The sequence below is a fragment of the Geotrypetes seraphini genome, chromosome 4 (genome assembly GCF_902459505.1).
Source record: "Geotrypetes seraphini chromosome 4, aGeoSer1.1, whole genome shotgun sequence".
Taxonomy (NCBI): domain Eukaryota; kingdom Metazoa; phylum Chordata; class Amphibia; order Gymnophiona; family Dermophiidae; genus Geotrypetes; species Geotrypetes seraphini.
Window position 1 is genome coordinate 187,410,899 of NC_047087.1, and position 13,841 is coordinate 187,424,739.

The 13,841-nt window shown below is 41.0% G+C and overlaps 1 protein-coding gene across 3 annotated transcripts in view; it reads left to right on the forward strand.

Annotated features, from left to right (window-relative positions):
* The window catches only part of MICU1 (mitochondrial calcium uptake 1), a 376,908-nt gene that overhangs the window by 133,611 nt on the left and 229,456 nt on the right, over nt 1–13,841 (forward strand). For all 3 annotated transcript variants that reach the window (XM_033940604.1, XM_033940607.1, XM_033940605.1), the window contains exon 4: nt 1,836–1,998. In XM_033940604.1, the coding sequence (XP_033796495.1) occupies nt 1,836–1,998 (163 nt within the window). The remainder of the gene's footprint in view (nt 1–1,835; nt 1,999–13,841) is intronic.

Sequence of the window (13,841 nt, forward strand, 5' to 3'; positions counted from 1 at the left end):
GTTCAGATTATGTTGAAGTAGGTGTACTCTTTCCAGCTACGTGTATTTAACATGTATTATTAAATGAAACAGGCTTTACACACGGAAAAAGCTTTATGAAATCTAGAGCAGGGGAGTCAAATTTGGCCCACGATTTGGCTCTCTGTTTCTTCCCTCCCTCCATCCTGGCTTCCTGGTCTCGCCTTTAAAGCAGCCTGCAAAGAATCACTGGTCGGCCGTAGCGATCCTAGCAGGCTGCCGTAGCCTCCGCAGCATGTTCCCTCTGCCGTGATCCCACCCCTGACATAAGAGGAGGGACGGGACCACAGCAAAGGGAACTTGCTGTGGAGGCTGACGGCAACATATTAGGATCGCTACAGCACTGACGATCTTCTGCAGGCTGCCCTAATTAGCTGAAGATGAGATTGGGAGGCCAGGGGGGAAGCCGGAGGATGCTACAAAGAATGGGTGGCCATATTGTAGAAGTACATGGAGGAATGGGGGGCCCAAAGAGAAGTGCATATGCCGGACTGAGTGGGGAAGGGGGCCAAAGGAAATACAGTAATGGGTTTAAAAACAGAGAGGGAGAGAGATGATGGATAATGGGATTTAGGGAGGGAAGGAACAGAAAGGGAGAGAAATTAGACTCAAGGGATGGTGTAGAGGGGGGAGGATTGAGATATTGGATAGGAGGATGTTCCGCCACTTATTTCTGTCAGATGATCAGTGACACTCAGAAAAGCACACAGGCAATATAAAAGTATAGACAATAACCCTTTTATATATATACATTTATATACATTTATATATATTTTATTCTTATATTCATATATATATATATATATATATATATATATATATATATATATATATATATATATATATGAATATAAGAATAAAATAGCTTCACCGTGATCCCAGGCAACTACCATCCTTCACAATTGGGAATCCCTGCAATTGATAGGTGGGTGGACCAAAGGAGACTGTCCCATGGTTGCAACGTCTTGGATTCTAATGTTAGGGGCAAAGTCCTGTTCTTATATAGGGTGAAAACTGCTGAGTTCATAGTTATCCAAGCTGATTCTGCAGTAATCAGCTTCCTTCACTACGACTCAGGCACGCAACACCCAGGTCACTGAGGTCGCTAAGGTCAGGATAGCAGATAAGCAGACTTGTTGCAGAAACCAGCTTTCCATCTGGTTTTACTGTCCTTTTGTTCGTTGTTTTGGCAGCACACAGGTCACTGAGGTCAGGATATCAGATAAGCAGACTTGAGGAGACATATCACGTAGTATGCTGAGTTTCAGTTACCCCCTGACCATAGGCATAACAGAGGATAGTTGGGAAGAGAAAGGGAGAAATGGTGGACCCTGTGGTGGTGGTGGGGAAGGAGGGAGAAATGTTGGATGAAAGGGTAGTTGAGAAAAGGAGAGGTGGATGGTTAGCACGGAGAAAGAAGAAAACAACAAATAGGCAAGAGACCCTGGCAAGGGAGTTATCAGAAGACAACCAGATCCTGGGACCAACTTGATTTGAATAATGACCAGACAACAAAAGGTAGAAAAAAAAATGTATTTTCTGTTTTGTGATTACAATATGTCAGATTTGAAATGTGTATCCTGCCAGAGCTGGTGTTAGACAGGTTTAGCAACGATCGCTAACTTTAGTGAATCGGGCCCTTAGTCCAGTAAAGAAGGTACCTTTATTTCTTTATATTATCATGAAGAGTACATAAAAATCATGATTTCTACTTTGGTCAGAGCAAATATAATCTTGGCCAAAATAGATTGTGTTGGAAATGACTTGGAAATATAATTGATGTCCCACTAACCTTTTTGTGTATATTTTATTTGAAGGTGATGGAATATGAAAATAGAATCCGAGCTTATTCTACTCCGGACAAGATCTTCCGCTATTTTGCCACGTTGAAAGTGATTAGCGAGACAGGAGAGTCTGAGGTGTTCATGACTCCCCAGGACTTTGTAAGGTCTATTACACCAAATGAGAAGCAGCCAGAACGTAAGTGATGTACCCTGTGTGTGTAAAGCTGACTTATAAAATAAAAGCATTTTGGATATTATGAACATTCAACATAAGAGAATGTAGATTTCAATGATAGCTCAAGGAGAGTTGTATTCAGATACACACACAAAAAAAGTTCTGCTTATGCCGTAAACCAGGGGTCCCCAAAGTCCCTCCTCGAGGGCCAAATCCAATCGGGTTTTCAGGATTTCCCCAATGAATATGCATTGAAAGCAGTGCTTGCACATAGATCTCATTCATATTCATTGGGGAAATCCTGAAAACCCAACTAGATTCGGCCCTCAAGGAGGGACTTTGGGGACCCCTGCCGCAAACCATGCAATATCTCACCAGGATGTGTACCTAAAATTAGTACAAATCCCAAACTCCTCACACCAATACCAAATCCCCAGCTCCTCAGAAGTACCACCTGGGCTCAAAGGTTTTCACTTCCCTGGGCTTTATGTACTATCTTTTCACTGGAGCTACTGTTTAACTTTAATGTACAACTTTACGCCTTGAAAAAAAACCCTTCTTAGGTGAAACATGTTGGCTCCTATATCCCTGAAAGGAAGACCACATTAAAACTAAGTACTTTTATAAACTAAGTATGCCCAAAGGGGTGTTATAAAAATAAAATAAGAAATAAAGTTTATCATTAAATTTAAACAGTAGCTCCAGTGAGAAGATAGTACATAAAGCCTAGGGCAGTGAAAACCTTTGAGCCCAGGTGGTATTTCTGAGGAGCTGAGGATTTGGTATTGGATGTTGAGGAGTTTAGGATTTGTACTAATTTTTGGTACACATCTTGGTGAGATATAGATTGGTGACCCTCACTAAAACATTATAACAAGAAGTTGAGTGCTGTATGGCTAATTGATTGTAAATCTTACAGTTGCATTAAAATGCAGTCAAAAATGTAACTACTTTGCATAGTATAGATTATTCAACCCAGGCCATTTAACCAAACACTCAAAATCTTGTGAATTATTTCTCAGAAAAGATCAGTACAATTTGACAAACACTAACTATGGAGCAAACTTTATCATGTCAATTTCAGCTGGAGCGAGTTTTGTGTGGTGATGATGTTGTAGCAGATTGATTGAGGTTTACATTTGATCTGGTTACAATTGGCTCTTGAAAACCAGAGTTGGCCATTACATTACAGTGATTGTGGGACAGGGAGAAGGAAAGGGAAGAGGGTAATGTGTTAACAGAGAGGCTTCAAAGTGTATGCACACATTAATGGGTGCAGAATACAGAAAGGGGTTCAGGGCAGAAGTTAACTTGTGTAGTACACATGAGCACTCGGTATATTAAAGGACATGACAATGAGATCATTAGGTATTCAGCTGCAATACACAAAAGTAAATGGGATTTTAATACGATCATAACATGAAAAATTCACTTCCAGGTCCAAGGTAGTGCACAAGGATTAGTTGAGAGGAAGTTAATGCTAGAGCTTGAGGTTTGCTGCCCGTTTTTTGCACACAAGCAAGTTAACAGAATTAACAGCTGTGCGTGGATGTAACAGCGGTTTCGTGCGTGCATATCTGAAGGAAATGAAAGTACCTGTTTGTGCTTTAAACATCAACCTTGCAAATTATGCAGAAGAAATTGTGAGACTGATGGTTATTACTTTTAAATTTGCATGTAAACCAGTACAGTCAAAGAGAAAACTCTTTGAAAGTAATTCAACAGTAGCTTAATACAAGCAAACCACAAAAAGTTTGAAAAAGAATAAATGTCATAGACTACAGTCCACAAACTGAGAGAGACCCAGGGACTAAGGGGCAGATTCTCAAAATGAAAATGTGCCTTTAACATGCTCGCTAAACCGGTTCCAGCCGGTTTAGCGTGCAAGTATTTTAGCAGCTGATAATTAAAACAACTTACCGTGGTCTCTTCTGAGTTTTCTAGCAGTCTATTGCCATGCAAATGTAGTACAATAAGGTTATTAACATTAAAATGAGCACTCCAAGTGATTCTCTATAATCGCCGTGTGATTCCCTAACCTCTTTGTGTGCCACATTTGTGGCTAAAGTTTGCCGACAGTCTGAGCTATTGTTGCCTTACTTTCTTATAAGTGTCTGAGCGTTGATTGACTCAGGCACTGATAGGAAAGTAAGACTTGACAGCTCAGACCTGTCAGAAAATTTTGCCGCCATCAAACAACCCCCGACCACCTCCCTCAGCAACAGGTGAGATGCCCACTCCCATTACCAAGAAACAATTCCCCCCACCCCGGCATAACCCTTGGCCTTAAGCAACCTGGGCCAATCAGAGCCTTAGGCCCCTCCCTGGCGCATCCCAGAATGCACCAGGTTGGGGGGGGCATCCATTTTGAAGCTTCATAGAGCCCCATCTCAGCTATTTTCCTTTGATTCTAACAGGTTGGGAATTCCTGTTACCTAAAGAATAATTTCTACATGGTTTTGGACTATGTTATACTTCGGCTGGACTATCGTTGGAACTTGTAGAGAATGACACGGGGACAAATTTGTCCCCATCCCCGCAGGATCTATCTCCATCCCCATCTCATCCCCATGAGTTCTGTCCTTGTTTCTGCCCCATCCCTTCAAGCTTTGTCCTCATTTCACCAGCCTCGAACAGTTATGATTTTAAAGTTTTCAAGGCTTGTGCAGATGAGGACAGAGCTTGCAGGGATGGAGATGGGGGATGGAGAAAGATCCCATGAGAACGGGGTCAAATTTGTCCCTGTGTGATTTTCTAAAGGTCATATCTCAGCACACAAAATTAGAGCAATGGCAGCCTTGGTTGTTTTTCTCCGTTCCACTCCTATTGAGGATATTTATAAAACAGCCACCTGGTCCTCAATACATACTTTCACATTCCATTACTGTCTGGAGACTCATTCCAGATGGGATAGTCGGTTTGGCCAAGCAGTTCTACAAAATTTATTCTCTGTTTAAGTGCCAACTTCCCTCCGTCCATTTTAAAGTAGCTAGGGAGTTCCATCAGTGAGAATATGCTTTCTGCTTGTTCTGAGATAAAGCACAGTTACTTACCTGTAATAGGTATTATCCAGGGACAGCAGGCAGATATTCTCACAACCCTCTCACCTCCCCTAGTTGGCTTCTTAGCTTTTTTATTGAACTAATTTTCCTGTGTGCTGACGTTGGACAGGAAGGCACTTGTGCATGCGTGATACGGGCGGTCTTGAGACTTCTAAAGCGTTAGTGACAGTTCATTTTTGCACTGTCTGTACCGGGGCTCTGTGGATGATGTCATCCATGTATGAGAATATCTGCCTGCTGTTCCTGGATAACACCTGCACAGGAAAGTAACTGTGCTTTCTTATCCAAGCTATTTGAATGTGCTGTTCACTGTTATCTTGATTTTCTTTCATCTTAAGATATTCTTGACCCACTTCAATCAGGCTTTCGCCCTCTACATTCTACAGAAACTTCCCTTGCTAAAGTCTCCAATGACCTGTTCCTGACCAGATTCAAAGGCCTCTATTCTATCCTCTTCTTGATCTATCTGCTGCTTTTGACACTGTTGACCACCACCTGGTCCTTGATACTCTGTCCTCACTTGGATTTCAGGGCTCTGTTATTTCCTGGTTTTCTTCTTATCTCTCTCATCGCACTTTTAGTGTATGTTCTGGTGGATCCTCCTCCACTGCTAACCCACTATTGGTGTACCTCCAGGCTCTGTCTTGGGACCTCTTCTTTTTTCCATCTATACTCATTCCCTTGGTGCTTTGATCTCCTCCCATGGTTTTCAATTTTGCCTTTATTTATTTAAAAATTTTATATACCGCCTGGAGTCTCAGCGGTTCCAAAATTACATATATAAAAAACATAACCACATACCATTTTACAATAATTCAATACAACATGAGGAGTCATCCATATTATCCATCATTTTCATTAAAGGTAAATCTGATCAGGATCAGAAGAAGCAGTTCACAGATATGCATCTACAAATAACTTTGTTTTAAGCAATCTCTTAAAGCTATAGTGATTAGCAACAATGCTGATGACTTCCAGATATACCTCTCTATGCAGAAATTTCTACCGGAATCCAGGCTCAGGTCTTAGCCTATCTGTCTGACCTTAGCCAAGATTGAACCTCTCCTCTTCTCCCACTCTCTAATTCTGTGGATAACACCCTCATCTTCCCTCTCTCATCAGCTCGCAACCTTGGGATCATCTTCGACTCCTCTCTTTCTTTGCACAAATCCAACATATTGCTAACGCATGTCATTTTTTCCTCTGTAATATCACCAAAATCCAACTTTTTCTTTGAGAACACTGCCAATACCCTTATCCACCTCTCGCCTAGATTAGTGCATCTTGCTTCTTACAGGTCTTCCACTAAACTCTCTCTCTCTCCCCTTCAATCCATTCAAAATTCTGCTGCATGACTTATACTCCACTAGTGTCCCTATGCTCACATTACCCCTCTTCTCAAGTCACTTCATTGGCTCCCTATCCATTTCTACATACAGTTCAAATCTCTTATTAACTTTCAAGTGTATTTACTCTGCAGCTCCTCAGTACCTCTCCCTATACTCCTCCCTGATAGCTCTGTTCATCAGGTAAGTCTCTTATCTATACCCTTCTCCTCTATTACCGACTCCAGACTCTGTCCCTTCTGTCTTGCTGCACCATCTGCCTGGAACAGACTGCCCGAGTCTGTGTCACACTTTGTCTCTGGCAGTGTTCAAATCTGAAAGCTAAAAGCCCACTTTTCAAGGCTGCTTTTAATTCCTAACTCTTACTCACTTATAACAATTTTATCATTCCCTCTGTGAAATTCCCTAACCCCATTTGGCCTGTTTGTCCATTTTAATTAGATTGTAAGCTCTATTGAGCAGGGATTGTCTCTTCCATGTTTAATGTACAGCTTCATACATCTGGCAGTGCTATAGAAATAATATGTAGCAATAATAGACTGTACCTTGAGTATTGTATGCAGTTCGGATTGCCCCATTTGAAAAAGGATATAGCACAACAAGAAAAGGTTTAGAGAAAATAAATAAAGGGGATAGTACACCTTTCTTTTGAAGAGACTGAACAGATTAGGGCTCTTCATCTTGGAATACGACTGAAATAGGATATGATAGAAGTTTGTAAAATCTTGAATGGGATGAAAGTCAAATAACGAACAGATGTTTAACCTTTCAGATAACATTAAGGGCTCCTTTTACGAAGCCGCATTAGGGCTTTAACGTGTGTTACATTGCTGCACGCACTAGACCTTAATGCCAGCATTGAGCTAGCGTTAGTTCTAGAAGCATAGCGCACGGTAATTTCCTGCGTGCACTAAAAACGCTAGCGCACCTTAGTAAAAGGAGCCCTAAGTTTCATGGGGTATCCTTTTCTATGACTAGCAGATTTGAAAATAAACCATAGAAAGTGTATTATTAATGCATCTCTATTGTTGGAGGCCGTAGTCAAGATGACTAATATAGTGGGGCTTAAAAGAGGTTTGAACAAGTTCCTCAAGAGAGAGTTCATAAATAAATAGACAGACCGGGAAGAGCAACCTCTTATCCCTTGAAATGAGCTATGAGAAATAGATTTATTCTTTGAGATATACCTGGTTCTTATGACCTGGGCTAGCCATTATCAGAGACAGGATGTTGGGCTCAGTGGAGCATGGCCTAACTCAGCATAGTTTTTTTTTTTTATGCATTTCTCTTTCTGTTATGTGATTTAAGTAGTAGTGTAGTAGTTTTGGTTCTTGTTTTTTTTTGTTTGTTTTTTTACTATATAAATAATAGGAAGGTTGGGGGAGGGTAAAACCAGGCAAACTTAAAGTGTATATGAGTCAACCTCTAAATATAGGCATAGCCTTGAGAATTCTTAATCACAAGAGCTTACATAAAGTTTAAATAGAATGAATAGAAATAGCCACAGGCCTCCTCTCCCTAGGGAATCTTGACATTCAGAAACTTCTGCATTTTGAATGTGACCATAAAAGCCAAACATTTTTACCCACGATACAATATTTGCCTAGAAGTTAAAGGGATAATAGTCACCCAGGACAGACATCTGATGGTCATTAGACAAAAAAAAAGAGTCATTTGCTTAGCTTGGCTCTCTATAGAGAAATCTGGAAAAACTTAAATGTTATGATTTTCAAAACAACAACAAACTTATACAATGTAAAGAATGATCTTAGGGTCCATTTTGGGTCAAAATCTAGGGCAAACATGATCAAAAAGGGAGATTTTCGATGTCACAGCTAACCACTGAAGGTTCAGGAAAACCAATTAGATCCCAGCTGTCTTCAGAAATAATGTTCATATCATCTTCACCTATTCCTGGTCCCCCAACCTTATCATTAGCTTAGGGATCTGCAGAAGGGAAGCCTAGGAAAGTTGCAGATTTAATCATTTATACTGAATTTCTACCACTTCCACCTTTTAAGGTCTTGGACAAACTGTTGGACTTCTGCACTTCCTTCAAGTCTTATCCTGCTTGAAAAAGGATCCAACTGAAAACAATTGTAAACAGCACAAGGAATGGCACGTCAAAAGCAAGGTAGCTAATAAGGAAGGCAATGAGAGACCTTGAAAAGAAGGTTGTGCTGGAAGCAAAAACACAGTAAAATCTTTTGGGTATATTAAAAACAAGAAGCCAGGATGAGATTTGATTGGACCGCTAGACAACTGAGAGATAAAAGGGGCCATAACAGAGAAATTAAATTAATTCTTTGCTTCGGTCTTCACCAAATCAGAGAAACTCATACAAAACTGTGTAACACTAGAAGATATAATTTATTTATTTATTTCGATTTATATCCCATTCTCCCAATAGCTCAGAATGGCCTACAAGCAAACATTCACAGTACAAAGATTATACAGTAGTTCAAGTACGGGGATTATACAGCAATTTCAGTACAGTTTTAAGAATGGGCTATACAGCAATTTAAGTAGAGGTTCAGGATGGAGGGGGGAGGGGAGAAGGATGGGGGAGTTTAAGGGGTAGATCGCAGTTGTCATTTTAGTTGAAGAGGAGGGTCTTTACCGCTTTCCAGACGGTCATCAATGAGTTCTGTGATCTGAGTTGCAGGAGGAGTTGGTTCTAGAGTTGGGGATGAAATGGCTGTAGGAGCGTTTGCGGGTGGTTTCTGACAGGAGGGACCTTCCTGGGGGGGGATGCATAAGCGTTTTTTCCATTTCTGAGCGGGTCAGTTTAACAAATTATACAGTAACAAATCACCTGGACTGGATGGTATACATCCCAGAGTTCTAATAGAATTGAAAAATGAACTTACAGAGCTATTGTTAGTAATTTGTAATTTTTCTCTAAAATCCAGCATAGTAGCGGAAGACTGGAGGATAGCCAACGTGACACCGATTTTTAAAAAGGGTTCCAGAGGTTATTGCAATACTCCAAGTGGAGCTTCACAAATGACTTGTTCAGGGGCATCAACATCTCCTTTCGTCTGTTGGTTATGCCCCTCTTTATGTTGCCTAGCATCCTTCTGACTACTTTGTCACAGTCTTGTTGTCTTCAGATCCTCAGACACTCTCCCCAAGGCCCCTTTCCCTTTCTGTGCATTTCAACCTTTTACCTCCTGGCATATGTAGCTCACTTGGGTTTCTGCTCCTCACACGTATCACTCTACATTTCTTCACAATAAATTTTAACTGCTAGATATTAGACCATTTTTCTAACTTTTGCAGATCCCTCTTCAGAGTGTCCAATCTGTTGCAAATCTTTGTATCGACCACAAAAAAGGCAGACCTTACTTTCTAAATAGAATTGGTCCCATTGCTGATCCTTCCTCTGAGTAAATTAACCCACCACCCTCTGATGTTTGTGAACTGGTTCTTAATCCAGTTCACCACTTTAGATCTTAACTGTAGCCTCTTGAGTTTAATCAAGAGCCTTCTATGAGGAGCCATGTCAAAGGTGAGTCAGATGATATTACGCATCTGGATTATCAGAAAGAATTTGAGAAAATATATCATAAATGACTGCTGAAGAAATTTAAAAAATGGGATAGGAGGCAATATTTTGGATTGAAAAACTGGTTAAAATTAGAAAACAGAGTATGGTTAACTACTACTCCTACTGCTACTTATTATTTCTATAGTGTTACCAGACGTCCGCAGCGCTGTACATTGAACATACAAGAGACAGTCCCTGCTCGAAAGAGCTTACAATCCAATTATGACAGACACACTGGACAAAAATGCTGAATAAATATATGCAGTTCATGTGGGGAAATGCAAAGGGATGAAGAGGTAGAGAGGCCCAGGGGCTACAGAGGGGATAATAGATAAATATGGTGCTTTATAAGTTAGTGTGGTTAAGATTTAAATGCAGCTTCGAAAAAGTGGGCTTTTAAGGGTCTGTGCTGGGACTCCTGCTTTTTACAAATTTATCAATGAAATGGAATCGGGAATAATGTATGAGGTGATCAAATATGCTGATATTATTCAAAACTAAATCAGAAGAGGTTTGTGAAAACATTGCAAGAGGACCTTACTAGGCTAGCAGGATGGATTCTATAAATGATGCACAAATTTCCATGTGCAAAACTGCATGCTATCCTGAGATGTGCACGTCACTAAATTGGCTAATGAGCCAATCAGCACCAACAATTGAGCGCTAACAATTATTGGCATTAATTGGCAACATTTTGGATTTGCGCATGCATCTTGCTTAGTGTTACGAGTATTCTATAAAGATCTGCACACAGATCTTAGGCCTGGATGCACTAAAGATAATCGCTAATACCGACTGGATTGCTGTTGGCTGATTCTCTGGCCGATGCACTACCGAGTTAACATGCAAATGATTTGAGTGGAGGCTCTAGTCATCCGAAAGAAAAAAGGGTGGCAGGGAAACAAAAAGAGGAGGAAGAATACAAGCAAGAAAAAGAGAGTAGAGAGAAAGAAAAGAAAGGGAAACAAAAATAAAAGTCCCCCAGGCTGCTGGCCCAGTCCATGAGAGGCTGTAACCTCGGGCTCTGGAACCAAAGTCACCATCAAGGATAAGAGCAAACACCTGGCCCCTCAGTGAAACAAGGAACCAGTCACTCAAAGGGCCACAAGCCAGACAGGGCTCTGTGAGGCTTGTAAATGTTCGGTGTAGGGCTCCCGATACTCAACCAGGCAGGCCTGCTAGAAAGGAACGAATGTCCACCGGTGTGGTGAAGTAAAGCATCTGATTCTCATGGTGCACCCAGATCTTTGCTGGAAACTGCAGAGAGAACCTGATCTGGTGCTGGTGGAGTTGGGTGTAAAAGGGCGCCATGGCGCGCCACTTCTCAGAGACTTGTGCAGAGTAGTCCTGAAACATCGATGTACAAGCTGGCACGCCACAATCACCGGCCTAAGTGAGGTATAGGCTGATAGCTCTCTGAAAATCCTGTCGGATGATAAAAATTGCAGGTGCCCAAAAACAAATTTTGAGCGGTAAAATGATTGATGCAGTGTAGTGGGGTTGGGAGAGGTGTCCAGGCACGTCCTCTCAAGTTGAGAGCATCACGTGACCCCGATTTGAACAGAGGCTCACCCTAATCTCACCTGATTGATCGATTTAAACGCATGCGCAGAATTTTCCTGTTGGTTCATGCTGCAATGTACGCATGCACTTGTATGTCAGTCATAGGCATGGTTTATTTTCACACATCATATGCGCATATCGTTGGCGCACGTCGAAGGCTTTGGCCACAAAGCATTGTTGTTGTAAAATGCAATACAGGGTGCCCACAAAAACACTCCTTGATTTTTAAATGGTTACAAAACCAAAATTTATTGGAATATTCTTTCTCCTTTGAGGCTACAGTTCCATCAACTCATAAAGTTTCATATGGTATCCATACACTCAATGTGCGCCCCACCTGTTACTCGGCAAACATCGATGCTATAATCGAGCTCGGACCAGACTCTCCGAAGCATATCCGGCGTGATCGCATTTATAGCTTCAGTGATGTGTTCTGCAGATCATCCATAGTTGCGGGTAGTGGAGGTACATACACTCTGTCTTTCACGTACCCCCAAAGGGAAAAAGTCACAAATGGTAATGTCCGATTATCTTGGGGGCCACTTGAGGAACATCTGGTCATTTTGTCGCGTTGCGTTTTCTGAAGGTTGTAACTTCTGCACCAATTGCAGCTTATAAGGGTGAACGTTCAAGCAATTGTGTAAGATCTTGCTAACCATGCTTTTTGGGACTTGTATTTGCTGTCATTTTATTTATAAACATATTCCAATAAGTGTTGATTTTGTAACCATTTAAAATTAAGGAGTGTTTTTGTGGGCACCCTGTATAAAGAATTCTTTTGGGAGCTGTTCAAAGCTGTTGGACAGAGCTGTTTTAAGGAGCTGTTGATAGGAATTCGAAGGTGGTGTTGGAAGGAGCTATTGAAAACTGTTGGACGGTGCCGTTGTAAAAGCGAGCAGTGAGGTGGCGTTTATACTTTTCTGTCCTGTTTTCTGATTACCGCTTTTTTCCATTGCATATCTAAATTTGTTTTATAGTATAACTTCGATACAGATTCTGTTACTTTCAGGGCTGAAGAGACGGCAAGGATCATGAGCAACTGGTCTTCACCAATCGCTCTTTTTTGGATTGGTAAACCCGATCGCTATTTCTTCTGCTGGCAGAAGCCGTCTTGTGCATCGATTGCTCACCTAGTTTGCATGGCATTTCAGTACTAAACCCCTCATTTGCATGCTCAGATTGGAGAATGAGTGATTGCTCGGAGAAACACACGGTCAGCAGTTTTGTGCATCAGATCGGGAAATCTGATCGATTGCAAAACTGGTCAATAGACAGTCGGTAAGTTTAGTGCATCCCCTAGTTAAAAGGACTTGAGAGGCATATGGGCAGGTCAATGGCATTCACTAAAGATGCGTGTAGTATTACTAAAAACCAGGGATCCAGGATTTATGTCCGGTTTCATTTAGTGCAAATCCTCGCGCTCAAAGTTTGGTGCAGAAATTGGTTCTAAGTGCTGTTCTTTAAACAGCTTGCAACTTGGAGTGCCATTTATAAGCAGAGGGAGGTTTTCAGCACCATTTTTGATTGCCATTTACTGAAATTAGACCCTAATATGAGCACGTGGAAAATGATGTAAGGAAGAGGAATCTAAACTATAGTTACATGATGAAAGGGTCCACATTAGAAGTCACTACCTAGAAAAAGGGTTTAGGTGACATTGTGGATGATATATTAAAACCCTCTGCTTAAGTGTGCAGCAATGCCTAAGAAAGTAAATAGAATATTAGGAATTATTAGGAAAGGAATGGAGAACAAAACTGAGAATATTAGTCCTTGTATTAGTCAAATGTGTGTGATTGATTCCAGTCACTGCATCTAAAAAAAGATTTAGCAGAATTTGAAAAGATACAGAGAAATGATGAAGAGGATTGGACAACTTCCCTATGAGGAGAGTCTTAAAAGGATAGCGCTCTTTGGCTTGGGGAAGAGAGTGTTGAGGGGGAGGTATGATAGAAGTCTACAAAATATCGAGTGAAGTGGAACACATAGAAGTGAATATCTAGTTCACTCTTTCCAAAAATAGAAGGATTATAGGGGACATGCATTGGAGCTCCTAAGTAGTAAATTTAAAACAAATCAAAGAAAATATTTCTATATTCAATATGTAACAAAATTCTGGAATTCATGGCCAGAGAAGTTAGCTTAACAGTTTTTAAAAAGTTAGGACAAGTTCCATAAACCATTATTAAGATTGACAAGAAAATCCATTACTCCAAGATAAGCAGTATAAATCTGCTCTAATCTTCTGGGCTGCTGCTAGGGACTAGTGTCCTGGATTGACCATTGTTGAAGACAGGATACTGGACTTGATGGTTCCTTGGTCTTTCCCAGTATGGCAGGGGA